At 44.1% G+C, this 14,472-nt stretch overlaps 1 protein-coding gene across 1 annotated transcript in view; it reads left to right on the top strand.

Annotated features, from left to right (window-relative positions):
* Nucleotides 1-11,914, top strand: part of LOC140066022 (uncharacterized) — a 32,688-nt gene extending 20,774 nt beyond the window's left edge. The window contains exons 6-10 of the mRNA XM_072113586.1: nt 94-211; nt 541-1,469; nt 8,174-8,266; nt 8,574-8,676; nt 9,381-11,914. Of these exons, the coding sequence (XP_071969687.1) occupies nt 94-211; nt 541-1,469; nt 8,174-8,266; nt 8,574-8,676; nt 9,381-10,480 (2,343 nt within the window). The 3' untranslated portion in view covers nt 10,481-11,914. The remainder of the gene's footprint in view (nt 1-93; nt 212-540; nt 1,470-8,173; nt 8,267-8,573; nt 8,677-9,380) is intronic.
* The last annotated feature ends 2,558 nt before the right edge of the window (nt 11,915-14,472 follow it).

Genomic DNA, 14,472 nt, shown 5'->3' with positions numbered 1-14,472 from the left:
GATGGAAAACACCAGGTCATATTTGGTCATCTTAAAAATTAGAGTATTATCATCTAAAACCTTTACTTCTCCATCGTCTGGTGACGTCTTACAATATTTGTTCCTCAGTTTGTGTATCAGGATGAAGATGTGAAGAATATTCCTGCCCCAGAGACATATGTGAGGGGCGATGAGCGATGTAAGGAGGAGATTACTACAGGTAACTGTCCAGGTGAGTAGTAACCACTAGATAAAGCAGAGACGAGTGATAACACAATACAGAACATGGAGACATAGACTAAGAAAAGCTGGAAGGTGGGAGCTATGAGGGTCAGGAATACTGCTCACCAGGACCTCGGAGGAGGAGGCTGAGATGTTACATCAGTAATAATACAGAACCTTATGGTAAGCAGGAAAGTCATAGCCACCATGGGCAGACAAGAAATGCTGCATGTACCCGGATTGCTGATATCACACAAATGTCCTGTGATACATCTTCAGAGTTTTCTCACCACAACCAATGTTACGGTTATATTTTATAATGTGTTTTATCCTTCACAGATGACAACACCAGGAGCTCAGAGGAACATCTGATATCATCACATGTTACAGCAGGTGATGGTTGTATCACACCAGATACATCTGAAGATCATGACAATATCCCAGATGCATCCTCAGGCCTTCACACACAAGATCCGTCATCTGCTCCTATTAGATGGGTCCTTTCTTATAAATCATCGGGAACGGTTATAAACGTGAATTCTTGTTTAAAAAGTGGTAAATATAATGGCTTTATAGCAGATTTTCAGCCAAGTCACACTGGGGAAAAGTCATTTTCCTGTTCAGAATGTGGAAAATGTTTTAACCAAAAATCAAATCTTGTAAGACATCAAAGACGTCACACGGGGGAAACTCCATTTTCATGCTCCGAATGTGGGAAATGTTTTACTCAATCAAACCATCTCCGTAAACATCTACAAATTCACACGGGGGAGAAACTATTTTCATGTTCAGATTGTGGGAAATGTTTTGCAACCATTGACAAACTTATTAGACATCAGAGAACTCACACAGGAGAGAAGCCATATTCGTGTTCAGAATGTGGGAAATGTTTTACCCAAAAATCAGATCTTGTAAGACATCAACGAATTCACACAAAAAGAAATCCATTTTCATGTTCAGAATGTAGGAAATGTTTTACAACCCGTCAAAATCTTCTAAAGCATCAACGAATCCACACAGGGGAGAAACCGTTTTCATGTTCGGACTGTGGGAAATGTTTTACTCGGAAATCAAATCTTGTGACACATCAGAGAAGCCACACGGGGGAGAAGCCCTTTTCTTGTTCAGAATGTGGGAAATGTTTTTCGCGGAAATCACAACTCTTTAACCATCAGAAATCCCTACATAGTGGTGAAGCAAAAATGGGAAATGTTGAAACTACAGTTCATATCATTTTACCAAGTCAAAAAACAAACCAAGGTCAATTATGATGTAATACAAGGAAAGTGGAGAGGAATGTATTGTAATAAGTCATACATCTTTACTAACTGTGAGATCTGAAAATTGAGATATTACCATTCCGAGGTTGCAATTTTATTTTCCAGAGGAGCAATAATACTTCTCTTACCATTTTTGAGGAGTATGTTTACTTGACATATAGATAATGTTAATAAACTGTTAATTATGATCATCATTGAGCTTAAATAACCTATTTTGGCAGTGTTATTCTTTAGGGTGGTTCACACATAATAGCATCAGATACCACAGCGCAGGAGAAATTGCCTCTTTAGAAACCTCAAATACCACCCAAATCCAGGGAATGGCTGATGCTGAGAAAAAGCTGCAATAATGTTATGAATATCGGTCGAATGGGACTTTTTATTGTTGAGTGAGACTGAAAAAAGTCATAGGGTGACTTAATGCAGGGTCGGTGCCAGCCCTGGGCATACGTGGGCAAGTTCCAGGGTCCAGAGCTGCTGGGGGGGGGGCACATAAGGCATCCTTGGTGTGAGAGGGTACTGTATCTAATGAATCCACAGGGGGTGTGGGGGGCTGTATATAAAATAACCATGATGGAGCTGTTTGGGATGATAAACTAGGGGATGTTGTAGGGAACAGGAGACTGTTTGTTTTAGTTGCTGAATTTTTAAGTTCACTGCACAGGGGCCCACTGAGGCTCTGTCGCCCAGGGGCCTACTTAATCCTGAAGGCGACCCTGACTTTAATGGGTTCTGACTGCATATAATTGGCAGAATGTGATTTCCTACTGGTTCTTAAAGGAGACCTACCACCAGGAATCTACTAACGGAAGCATTTCTGATGGTACAGTGTCAGTATCTGCACTGTCGGTATCTTTTTTCCCTATCGAACTGTAGCACGAAGGGGCACACATTGGCGATCGATGCTCACCCTTGCCCCTCTCCATAGCGATGTATGGCGCACAACGGAATTCCCGTACTGCGACGTATATACGTTCCCCATAAGGCCGTGTGAATGTAGCCTTAATAAAACTTGTATCTTTATCTAAAAAAAGTTGAGTTTTATTACCCACTTTGGTGGCTAAAGGGTATTAGTGGTCGCTGGCCGTGCAACTTTTTGAAGTTTGAATCAAGTAATTTAATTACCCAGCCACCATTGGAATATACACTAACGGGGCCCACAAATACTTTCCCCCTCCCTCCTGGAAGGGGAAACCTTGTTATAATAGTTTATCTAAATTAACTTCAGAGGCTACTAGGGCGTAGAGTAGCCAGGCCGATAACTGCACAGAGCACCAGTGAAGCCATTGGTGAGCCGGCAGTTATTGCCCATGCGTCGGCACAATCTGAGGTCCTTTAGAGGCTACCTGTGGCATGAAGACCCATCAGTTGAGAGTGGTGCTGGAGGCATTAGGTGCCAGGTGTCCTGGATAAGCTCCCACAGTGTGTGTCCCTTAAACAAAAAAAAGACAGCAACCAATCTATTTACCAAAAGCTGTTTGTTTGATGCACGCAGCCCAGGGTCCTAGTGTGCAGGATGCTTGACAAAGATTCATTGTGAATCGAAACATTGCACTTTTTTCTATGCCTGTGTGAATAAAGGTTTCACCTTTTTTCATCATTTTTGATGCTGTGGCCTTCTCTCCTCTTTTTGTCCCTTAAACAAATCATAAAGCACTTCATGGTGGGTCATGCTGTTCTTGGGCACAAAATATTGGAAGTCATGCTTCAGGGCATCCAACAAGTGCTGAGCAAAAGGGTACTGCCAAAACGGGTGCATAGGACTGAAGCATGTCTTCCTCAGCTTCCAGGCATACATGAAGGCTCTGAAGGGCAGTCAACACTTGAGGGGTAAGAAAAAGTAGCGGGACACAGACTTTCTCGGGGGAACAATCCAAAGCAAGGTTGGGATGCTGGAGATGCCTTTCCTGAATGGCTCCTTGCACATGATGGTCTGCTTGAATCTGTCTATTTTGCCCCAGACAAACTGAAAAATGTCCGTGTGCACCTCAGCCATGGATGACAAACCCTTAGCAGTTTATTGTAGCACAGGCAGCACTTCGTTATGCAATACAACAGCTTTCCTCTTCAAAGAAAGTCACCTAATGTACCTTAGTCTTTTTTTTTTTTCATTTGCTCAAGCCTTCTTCCCAAGACTTGAGGGCTGCGCCGACCTTGCCGAACCAAAACAAAGTTCTGTTGGATGGTGAAAGGAAAGGGGGTAGAAGGAACAACGTGCCAGTCTGTGAAAAGCATGGCCTCCGACTTCTTGCAGTTGACTTTTTCCCCTTGTCCGAACTCCTCTCAGGTCTGGACGATAACGCATACAAATGGAGGTGAAAGAGGGCAGCTTTGTCTGACCCCTGAGAGGACAGCAAAGGTCAGTCATCCGAACGTTCATAGACCCAATAGGAGGCCCGAGTGCCCCAATTACTCACCTACAGCCCACAACTGGAGATCTTACGTTATATTGCCATAGAACTCCAACCTATTCTTCATAAAGATACAAGTCTAAGACATATATCCCCAGTCCCCGCTCTCCTTTCGACAATTACCAAACCTGAAGCAACATGTTTAGAGTGCCCTGAACCCTCACCTGCCTGAAAAGCAGGTGCAAAATGTGTTGGCACATTCACACGGGCGACCCGTACTTGTGCCACAATCACAGCAGCTAGAGGACATTTTCCTGCAGGTTTTCCAATGTGGTGTGTCTGATTATTTGTGAACGGTGTCCAACCATAGGCCTATATGTGGGGGGCACAAGCCAGAGAGTTCATCAGCACTTGAACAAACACATATCCGATATTAAAAAGAAATGGATAGATCTCCCAGTGGCCGCACATTTCTCCAGAGAGGACCACACTATGGGAAATGTGTGGATTACTGTTTTAATGAGACATTTCAAGACAAAGAGGGAAAGGAAGGAATGGGAGTATAAATTAATGCAGAGATTCAGCGCCTTACAATGTAGTCTTAAAGGGGGTTTCCCATGAACAAAAGTCAGGCCCTATCCACGGGATAGGGCCTAGCTTGGCGATCAGTGAGGGTCTCAGTGATGAGACCCCCACAGATCACGAAAACGAGGGGTCCGTCGCTCGGTCAGACTAATGGAGCAGACGGCTGCACATGACAATTCTGCTCCATTAATCTCTATGACTCTGAGGGAAATTGCTGAGCGCCACTCGAATAATGGAACAGAGATTAATGGAGCAGAATGGTCATGTGTGGCCGCCTTCTCTATCAGTCTCACAGAACCACGAGGGGTCTGACAGAGACCCCCACTGATCGGCAAGTTACGCCCATGCAGCTTCATGACCCCCGACCTGGAGGCCACAAGCAGATAGGAGGCAGAGCTCGCTTGTCACGCCTCACAGGTTTTTAGTCTCTTTGTTACCTTCCTCTTGTAAATTTGATGTTTTGCCTAGCATGTACAAAATGCTGTGTACTTTTATCTATAGCATCATGTTTGATGAAGAGAACTAGTCTTCTCGAAAGCTCCACCACAGAAGTCTCAGCTCTAGTCATAAGGATGGTCCCGCCTCCAGCAGCACTTCCTGGAGCCTGACTCCTCCCACACATGTGACTAATCACATGGTCATTACATCAGCCCAGAGCCTGACTCCTCCCACACATGGGGCTGGTCACATGACTTTGACATCATCACAGGTCATCTCCCCTCTCATAGATGGTGCACAGCTCTGCAGGTAGGTGTGTATGGGGTTCACCTCCTGCCCAGTATTCACATTAGGAGGTTGGCCCCCTCTCACATGTAAGAGCAACTTAATAATAATAATAATTATGAAAGATATTTCATTTTGTAATTTACTCCATAGAATAATTATGTGTCCCACATCCCTGCAGACAATGGGGCACGCTTACTAAGGGCTGTAGGACAGTTTTCTGTCGGACTTTTCACGTTCTTTTTAGTACATGTGTTTATAAAGTGCCCATGACACATGTGTTGCACTATACCTGCAATACACATTTCTGCACTGTAGGGGGCGCTCTGGTGCTCAGTCGTACCGTGCGTCAGCTTTATCATGGAAAGTGCAACAGAAATGTGTTGCATGCCCCATGTTAAAGGTGCACCAAAAACAAAAAAGTGGTGCACTCTGTCAGGGCAGTGCAGGGGGCGCCAGATTCACAAAGAACAGGGGCCAAAAATCCTGAATATGGTGTCCCATGCACACTACACAGGGCACTGCACAACAAACGGGGCACACGGCGCACATAGTACACACTGCACACTACACAGAACACTGCACAACAAACGGGGCACACGGTGCACATAGTACACACTGCACACTACACAGGGCACTGCACAACAAACGGGGCACACGGCGCACATAGTACACACTGCACACTACACAGAACACTGCACAACAAACGGGGCACACGGTGCACATAGTACACACTGCACACTACACAGGGCACTGCACAACAAACGGGGCACACGGCGCACATAGTACACACTGCACACTACACAGAACACTGCACAACAAACGGGGCACACGGTGCACATAGTACACACTGCACACTACACAGGGCACTGCACAACAAACGGGGCACACGGCGCACATAGTACACACTGCACACTACACAGAACACTGCATAACAAACGGCGCACATAGTACACACTGCACACTACACAGAACACTGCACAACAAACGGGGCGCACATAGTACACACTGCACACTACACAGAACACTGCACAACAAACGGGGCACACGGCGCACATAGTACACACTGCACACTACACAGAACACTGCATCTATCAAAATAGAATAATGGTTATTCCCGGCATTCAATCCCAAACGGAAAATAGCATCCATAGACGAAAATTACACTCTTTTGCCATTTTGAAAAATTTTACAAATTCAATATAAAGTGATCAAAAAGCCTTACAATCCTAAAAATGGTAGCACCACCCATAGCTCCGGACAATGAAGTATGAAAAAGTTATTAGCGCCACAAGTTGGCAAAACAGAACGTTTTACATTTTTGTAAATGTATGAAAACATTATAAAACCTATATAAATTTGTTATCCCTGAGATTGCACTGACCCAAAGAATAAAGTAAACCTGTCATTTGGGGGGCACAGTGAAAGCTGTAAAATCCGAGCCCACAAGAAAATGGCACAAATCCATTTTTCACTATTTTCACTGCATTTGGATTTTTTTCCCGCTTTCCAGTACACGGCATGGAAGAATAAATACCGTCACTATGAAGTGCAATTTGTTATGCAGAAAACAAGCTGCGTAAAAAATTAAAAAACTATACATTTTTGAAGGAGGGGAGAAAAAAATGGAAATGAAAAAGGACCTCGCTGTTAAGGGGTTAATGACTGAACGTTTCTGTGACTGTAATTCCCTAAATTGAGGACTAGATCCAAGACAATCTGTGAAGTCTGATCCTTAGTGATGAATTTGGGAATCCTCTGTCTGAGCCCTAGATGGAGGAAGTTCTCTCCTACATTGTGACTCCATCATCCGGGCATCACCAGCGCCTCTATTATTGGTGGGAGAGGAGAAATCTCCAGGTGACAGGACATAGGAACCGCTGGGTTATCACAAATGTGGAAATTCATATTTATCTCAGGAACCTACAATCCCAGCGCATCCACATCTGTAATAACCTGGCACCAGGGTAGTGATATATAATGCTGTCAGTACCAGAACCACTGCAGGTCCATACACAGCGTCATGTGAGGAGAGGGGACTCCCAGCTTCATAATCACCATCCTACTGTTACTTCATCTCAGAGGAGCCGCAGTAGTGCTGGGAAATGTCACGTATGGGTCATGGTTTCCAGTCGTCTGAAATGGACCCTAACACTAATTCATGAAGTTCTCCACTAGATGTCAGGATGCTACACTGATTTCATCTCCGTCATAGAGAGACTCACAATGTAATCCATACAAGAGCCAAAATCCATCACTAACCATCAGGATCTCCTCCGTGTTTTCTTATATTGATTTAAATTTACATTAAATTTTATATGTTTATACTTGGTCTCATCTTCTTTCTCTTCAGGATCAGACGATGGACAGAGACACGAGGGTGGAGAGAATCTTCCAGCTCACCCTAGAGATTCTCTTCTATATTACTGGAGAGGTGAGAGATTGTGATGAGGTCACATGACATCATTATCTATGGGAATAACAGATGATAGGACTGGAGAGGTGAGAGATTCTGGAAATGTATGGAGGGAGATTTATCAATGTGTCTCTCCATAACCAGGATTACACAGTAGTGAAGAAGACCTCTAGTGGGCGCTGTCAGACCCCTGTGTATGAAGGACGGGGGAGAACCCTGAGCCCAATCCCGGCTCCTCCACCTCACCCCCTGATACATGATGACATCAATGAGCAGAAGATACTAGAAGTCACCCACAAGATGATGGAGCTGCTGACTGGAGAGGTGACACTGCTGGGAATGCTGGGACATTATACAGTAACGCTATGAAGGGATCTGGGTGATGACGGGATCATTGTGTGTGTCAGGTTCCTATAAGGTGTCAGGATGTGGCTGTCTATTTCTCCATGGAGGAGTGGGAGTATTTAGAAGGACACAAAGATGTGTACAAGGACGTCATGATGGAGGACCACCAGCCCCTCACATCAGCAGGTAATAGACAGGACTAAATCCACACGTCCTTTCATTATCTGTATGGAAAGAAGGAATTCAGTCTCTGGATGTTTCCTACAGGTAGATCCAGTAAGAGAACATCACCGGAGAGATGTCCCAGTCCTCTTCTTCCACCACAGGATTGTTCAGAGGAGAAATATGTCCCACAGGATCATCAGGTAGATGGAGATGAGACTACATGACATATTCCTTCTGATGCGTTGAATTTTATTCTAGTCATCAACGCTTCATAAACTTGTCCTTTTCTGAAACTTTTAAAAATTAGAATTCTTGCTTATAAGAAAGTTGGAGATTGCTCTCAGCATGGTGGATTTATATTGAAGACCTGCATCTATGTGTCTCAGATAATTTCTCTTGTCCGGTCTTATTTGGTCATAATGATAATTACTTATGTTCTCTTATCAGCTAAACATTGCGGTGTAACTCTGTTGTGTCTGGTGACTTCTTACAATATTTGTTCCTCAGTTTGTGTATCAGGATGAAGATGTGAAGAATATTCCTGCTCCAGAGACATATGTGAGGGGCGAGGAGCGATGTAAGGAGGAGATTCCTACAGGTAACTGCCCAGGTGAGTAGTAACCACTAGATAAAGCAGAGACGAGTGATAACACAATACAGAACATGGAGACATAGGGGGATATTTATCATACGCTGGCGCTCGTGCGCCAGCGTATGATAGCCCCGCCGCTGCAAATTCGCAGCCCGATACATGAAGAGGCTTCTGCCTCTTCATGTATCGAGCTGCCAGTTGCTCAGCGTTTATCCTACGCCAGGCAGGATAAGTCTGAAAAGTCGGCGGCAGCAGCGAGTGCGCAGGCGTGGGGACAGTAACGCCCCGCGCCGGCCCACTCCCGGCCGGCCGCGCCCCCCCTTCACGCCCCACTGGCGTGAAGGTGGCGGATTGGGGAAAATAATCGCAAAAGCTAGCAATAAGCTAGCATTTGCGATTATTTCAGGGCCTCTGCGCCAGTGGCGGTGCGCAGAGGTCCTGATAAATATGCCCCATAGACTAAGAAAAGCTGGAAGGTGGGAGCTATGAGGGTCAGGAATACTGCTCACCAGGACCTCGGAGGAAGAGGCTGTGATGTTCCATCAGTAATAATACAGAACCTTATGGTAAGCAGGAAAGTCATAGCCACCATGGGCAGACAAGAAATGCTGCATGTACCCGGATTGCTGATATCACACAAATGTCCTGTGATACATCTTCAGAGTTTTCTTACCACAACCAGTGATAAGGTTATATTTTATAATCTGTTTTATCCTTCACAGGTGACAACACCAGGAGCTCAGAGGAACATCTGATATCATCACATGTTACAGCAGGTGATGGTTGTATCACACCAGATACATGTGAAGATCATGACAATATCCCAGATGCATCCTCAGACCTTCACACACAAGATCCATCATCTGCTCCTATTAGATGGGTCCTTTCTTATAAATCATCAGGAACGGTTATAAACATGGATTCTTGTTTAAAAAGTGGTAAATATAATGGCTTTATAGCAGATTTTCAGCCAAGTCACACTGGGGAAAAGTCATTTTCCTGTTCAGAATGTGGGAAGTGTTTTAACCATAAATCAAATCTTGTAAGACATCAAAAACGTCACACGGGGGAAACTCCATTTTCATGCTCCGAATGTGGGAAATGTTTTACTCAAACAAACCATCTCCGAAAACATCAACAAATTCACACAGGGGTGAAGCCGTTTTCATGTTCAGAATGTGGAAAATGTTTTATAGCCAATGAAAGTCTTGTTCGACATCAGAGAACTCACACGGGGGAGAAGCCATTTTCATGCACAGAATGTGAGAAAAGTTTTACTGAAAAACACCATCTTCTTAAACATCAGAGAACTCACACCGAGGGAAATACATTCTCATGTTCAGAATGTGGGAAATGTTTTACAACCATTCAAAATCTTCTTAAACATCAAAGAAGTCACACGGGGGAGAAGCCATTTTCATGCACTGACTGTGGGAAAAGTTTTACTCAAAAACAACATCTTGTTAGACATCAAAGAACTCACAAAGAGGGAAATACATTTTCATGTTTAGAATGTGGGAAATGTTTTGCTTCCAATGACAATCTTGTTAGACATCAGAAAAGTCACACAGGAGAGAAGCCATTTTCATGTTTACAATGTGGAAAATGTTTTGTTCGGAAAACTCATCTCGATCGTCATGTGAGAAGTCACACGGGGGAGAAGCCATTTTCATGCTCCGATTGTGGGAAATGTTTTACTCGGAAATGGAAGTTTGTTGACCATCAGAAGACCTCACACCGTGGTAAAGCTAAAATGGGAAATGTTGAAATCACAGGTCATATCATTTCACCAAGTCAAAAAACAATCGAAGGACAAGAATAAGAGGTCACACTCATCTTTTTCGGCCGGCGCGTGTGCAGTACATCCGCCGCAGGCTCTGTCAATAAGAACGACGTGGCCGCAGCCGTCGCTGTCAGTAGCTGTCAGTATTGCACGGCAGCATTACCGATTCTCTGACAGCTTGCGAGAAGTGAAACAGAGGGGCGTGGTGGACAAGTGTCAGGGGAGTGTCGGCCAGAACATACAGAGGAGTGCCAGCCCCCTCCTGAATACACCCGACTGGCAGCGCAGGAGATACTTGGATCCGACCTCTTATTTGGTAAAAGGTCACATCTTTTAGGAACATTTAGTACAACTTTCCCAACATACATTAAAATAAATTTAGCAAATATAGAAAGGGGCTGGAAAGAGGATTGTGGGGAGCATGTTTGGATGGGGGTCTTTTTGTGGTGCACAACCCCAAGGGGAGCACAACCTTTTCTCTCCTGAGGGTCGCAGTGTAATTCTTTAAAAGGGTGCACATGTAAGAGCATCAAACACCACAATGCCGGAGAAATGACCTCCCCGGAATCTACAAATACCACCAGAGTCCAGGCAATGGCTGACGCCGCACTCCACCGGCCTCAGCGTCGCTGGTTGGTTTAAATTACTGGTTTGATTAATTTGCGGGACTGAAGTATTTTTAACTTCTTGAATTTTAAATTTTTTTCTTATTTCCTACAATTTTTTACCTGGGACATCATTTAGCAGGTGGCAGGAGAATTTTCTTTACTTGCCAAGGAGAAAGCACAGAGTTATCTAAATGTAAGTCCATATAGAAATAATAATGGACACAATTCCAGTTCATTCGAATTTTTCAAAAATGGTTGCAAAGTTCTGTTTCCGTTAGAGACATTAGCCCACTCATGACTTCCTTAATCCGGGTGGCTACAAGGGTTATTTGAGTAAAAGTCAAAGAACTGGACTTCTTCTGTATCATACAAAGTGCAATATGTCTGTTATAATTCGGAAATTCCCTTTATTGCACAGACATTTGCCCCGGTGACATAAATCAAAAGACATTACCTACACATAAAGTTACAAGATCAAAACTTCTGTAAGTAACTTTATAATTCACATAGTTCTGTGGAACATCTGAGACGGGTTCTCTACTTGAATTTTTGATAGACTTTTCATAAAGCAGAATCTTTATTGTCCTTATAGGGATCTTCCATCTCCCGCTTTTGGTACATAGTGACACCACCGTTACTAAATCTAAGTCTCTGAAACAGTCCTCTTATGTAAGGAATACAGCAGCAACCAAAAGTCACTAACCTGGAAAGTGGATGTAAAACATTATCTATCCCAGAATTCCCAGATGTGAGTCATTCCAGTGTTTTGCCATCAGGATCTGTATTATCTAATATAGAAAGCTGAGTGTGTGTGTGTATATGTATGTATGTCCATTAAAGGAATCTGCACCATTTTTCTCTGACTCCCGGAATGTCATAGACTCAATTTTGAACTGAAAGTTTAATGTCATGCTTTCCAAAATCCAATTAATACCCATCATATACAGAAGCCATTGTCTGCTGCTGCTGTGGCAGTTGGAAGCTGAGCCGTGATTGGTTACTGTTTTGCCACAGGTCATTAATATGAGCTCTGAGGTTTGATTGGTTACTACAGGCAATGAGTATAAGAGAACTTATGTGTGAGGTTAGATGGATAGAGGCAGGGAGAATGAGTGTAAGAGAGACAGAAAGGAAAGTTAGTGAGAAACAGGTAGAGAACGCAAGTGACAGAGACAGGCAGGGAGTGAGTGACAGAGGGAGTCAGGGAAAGTGAGTGACAGACAGGCAGAGAGAGAGAGAGAAACAAGTAGAGAGAGTGAGAGACAGGCAGGGAGAGTGAAAGAGAGACAGGCAGGGAGAGTAAGAGAGACAGGCAGGGAAAGTGAGAGACAGGCAGGGAGAGTAAGAGAGACAGGCAGGGAAAGAGAGACAGTGAAACAATCAGGGAGAGTGAGTGACAGACAGTCATGGAGAGTGAATAATAGCGAGACAAGCAGGGAGAATGACTGAGAGACAGACAGGTAAAGAGAGATATGTAAACAGTTAACCAATTCGATTTTTTTTTAGCGAAGAGCAGTCAGGATCCGGGCAACGCCAGGATCTACAGCTAATCTAATATATAAAGCTGAGTGTGTGTATGTATAATTATAATAATGAATAATAACTAATAATAATAAATAATGAGCTCTACGCTGTGATTGGTTACTATAGGAGCATAATACAGCTTATGTGTGAGTAAAAGAGGATCTGTCACCCAGAAATTCGGCACTAGGAGCTGCTTACTAAAGTGCTAAAACAAATGCAGCAGTGTTACAATGATAGCGTTATCGGAAACCTCCGATAACGCTATCTAACACCACTGCAAAGTACAATAGAAACGCCGGACCGCTCTCAAAGCGGTCCAGCGTATTCGTGAGGGGGCAGGATTGTGGGTGGGATTAGGGGCGGTGACTGCCGCATGACGCCCGGCAGTCACCGCCGGCCAATGGAATGAGCGGGGTGGTCCAGGAAAGAGGCAGTGCCTCGGACCGCTGCTTCATGAATACGCTGGACAGCTTTGAGAGCGGTCCAGCGTTTCTATCGTACTCCGCAGCAGTGTTAGATAGTGTTATCATATGTTTGTAACACTGCTGCTTTTGTTTACTTTAGTAAGCAGCTGCTAGTGGCAAATTTCTGGGTGACAGGTCCTCTTTAAGATGGATAGGGATAGAGACAGAGAGACAGACAGGGAGAGTGAGAGACACGCAAGAGAGAGAATGAGAGAGAGGAAGAGTGAGTGATAGAGAGACAGTCGGGGAGAGTGAGTGACAGAGACAGGTAGGGAGAGTAAGTGAGAGACAGGCAGGGAGAGTGAGAGACACGCAAGGAGAGAGAATGAGAGACAGGAAGAGTGAGTGACAGAGAGATAGTCGGGGAGGGTGAGTGACAGAGAGACAGTCGGGGAGGGTGAGTGACAGAGAGACAGTCGGGGAGAGTGAGTGACAGAGACAGGCAGGGAAAGTGAGTGACAGACAGTCAGGGAGAGTGACTGAGAGACAGGGAGAGAGACACAGGCAGGGACAGTGAGTGAGAGAGAGGCAGGCAGGGGATGTGAGTAACAGAGAGACATGCAGGGAGAGTGAGTGACAGTGAGACAGGTAGGGAGGGTGAATGAGAGACAGGGAGAGTGAATGACAGAGAGACAGGAAGAAAAGTGAGTGGTAAACAGGAAGGGAATGAGTGAGTGAGAGACAGGGAGGGAGAGTGAGTGACAGAAAGACAATCAGGGAGAGTGAGGGACCGTCAGGGAGAATGAGGGACAGAGGGACTGTCAGGGAGTTAGATAGAGAGAGGCAGGGAGAGATAGATACTTAGATCAATATAAAATATTTTTAGTTAACTGATTTTATTTTATCATATAACTAAGAGGAGGCAACGCTACAGCTAATCTAATGTATAAAGATGAGTGTACCAAATTTTGCACAGCCACTTCCAGTGACTCAGAGAATCGTCATGGACTAAGGGTGAAATTTTAACACCACACTTTCAAAAATACAATTATTAACCACCATTTACAGGACAGTGAGAGAGACAGAGAGAGTGACGGATAGACAGAGAGAAAGACAGATAGTAAGACAGATAAAGAATGACAGAGAGATACACAGACATAGAGAGGAACAGAGAAAGTGACAGACATAAATAGATACCAAAAAAACATAGATATAGATATAAAATATTCTATTTTGTTATAGCTTAGAGCAGTTACTTACTATCCCGGGCAATGCTGGGAGCTATAACTAATTGGAAATTAAAGTACTATAGAAAGTACCAAGCATTTTACAAACTCCTCATTTTTCAGCTAGTAATATATCTAAGGCAATCCTGTTCTGACTACCACCAGAGAAGTTGACCTAGTTGGTCTGTCATACCCTTAACAGCATCTCTGGATTAATTAACAAACCTTTGCTGATCGCAATAGATATAATTAATCCAGTAGAAGTTCTC

This window comes from Engystomops pustulosus, chromosome 6 (assembly GCF_040894005.1).
Source record: "Engystomops pustulosus chromosome 6, aEngPut4.maternal, whole genome shotgun sequence".
NCBI classification, from domain to species: Eukaryota; Metazoa; Chordata; class Amphibia; order Anura; family Leptodactylidae; genus Engystomops; species Engystomops pustulosus.
Note: the sequence above shows the minus strand (reverse complement) of the source record. Positions and strands in the feature narration are given on the sequence as shown.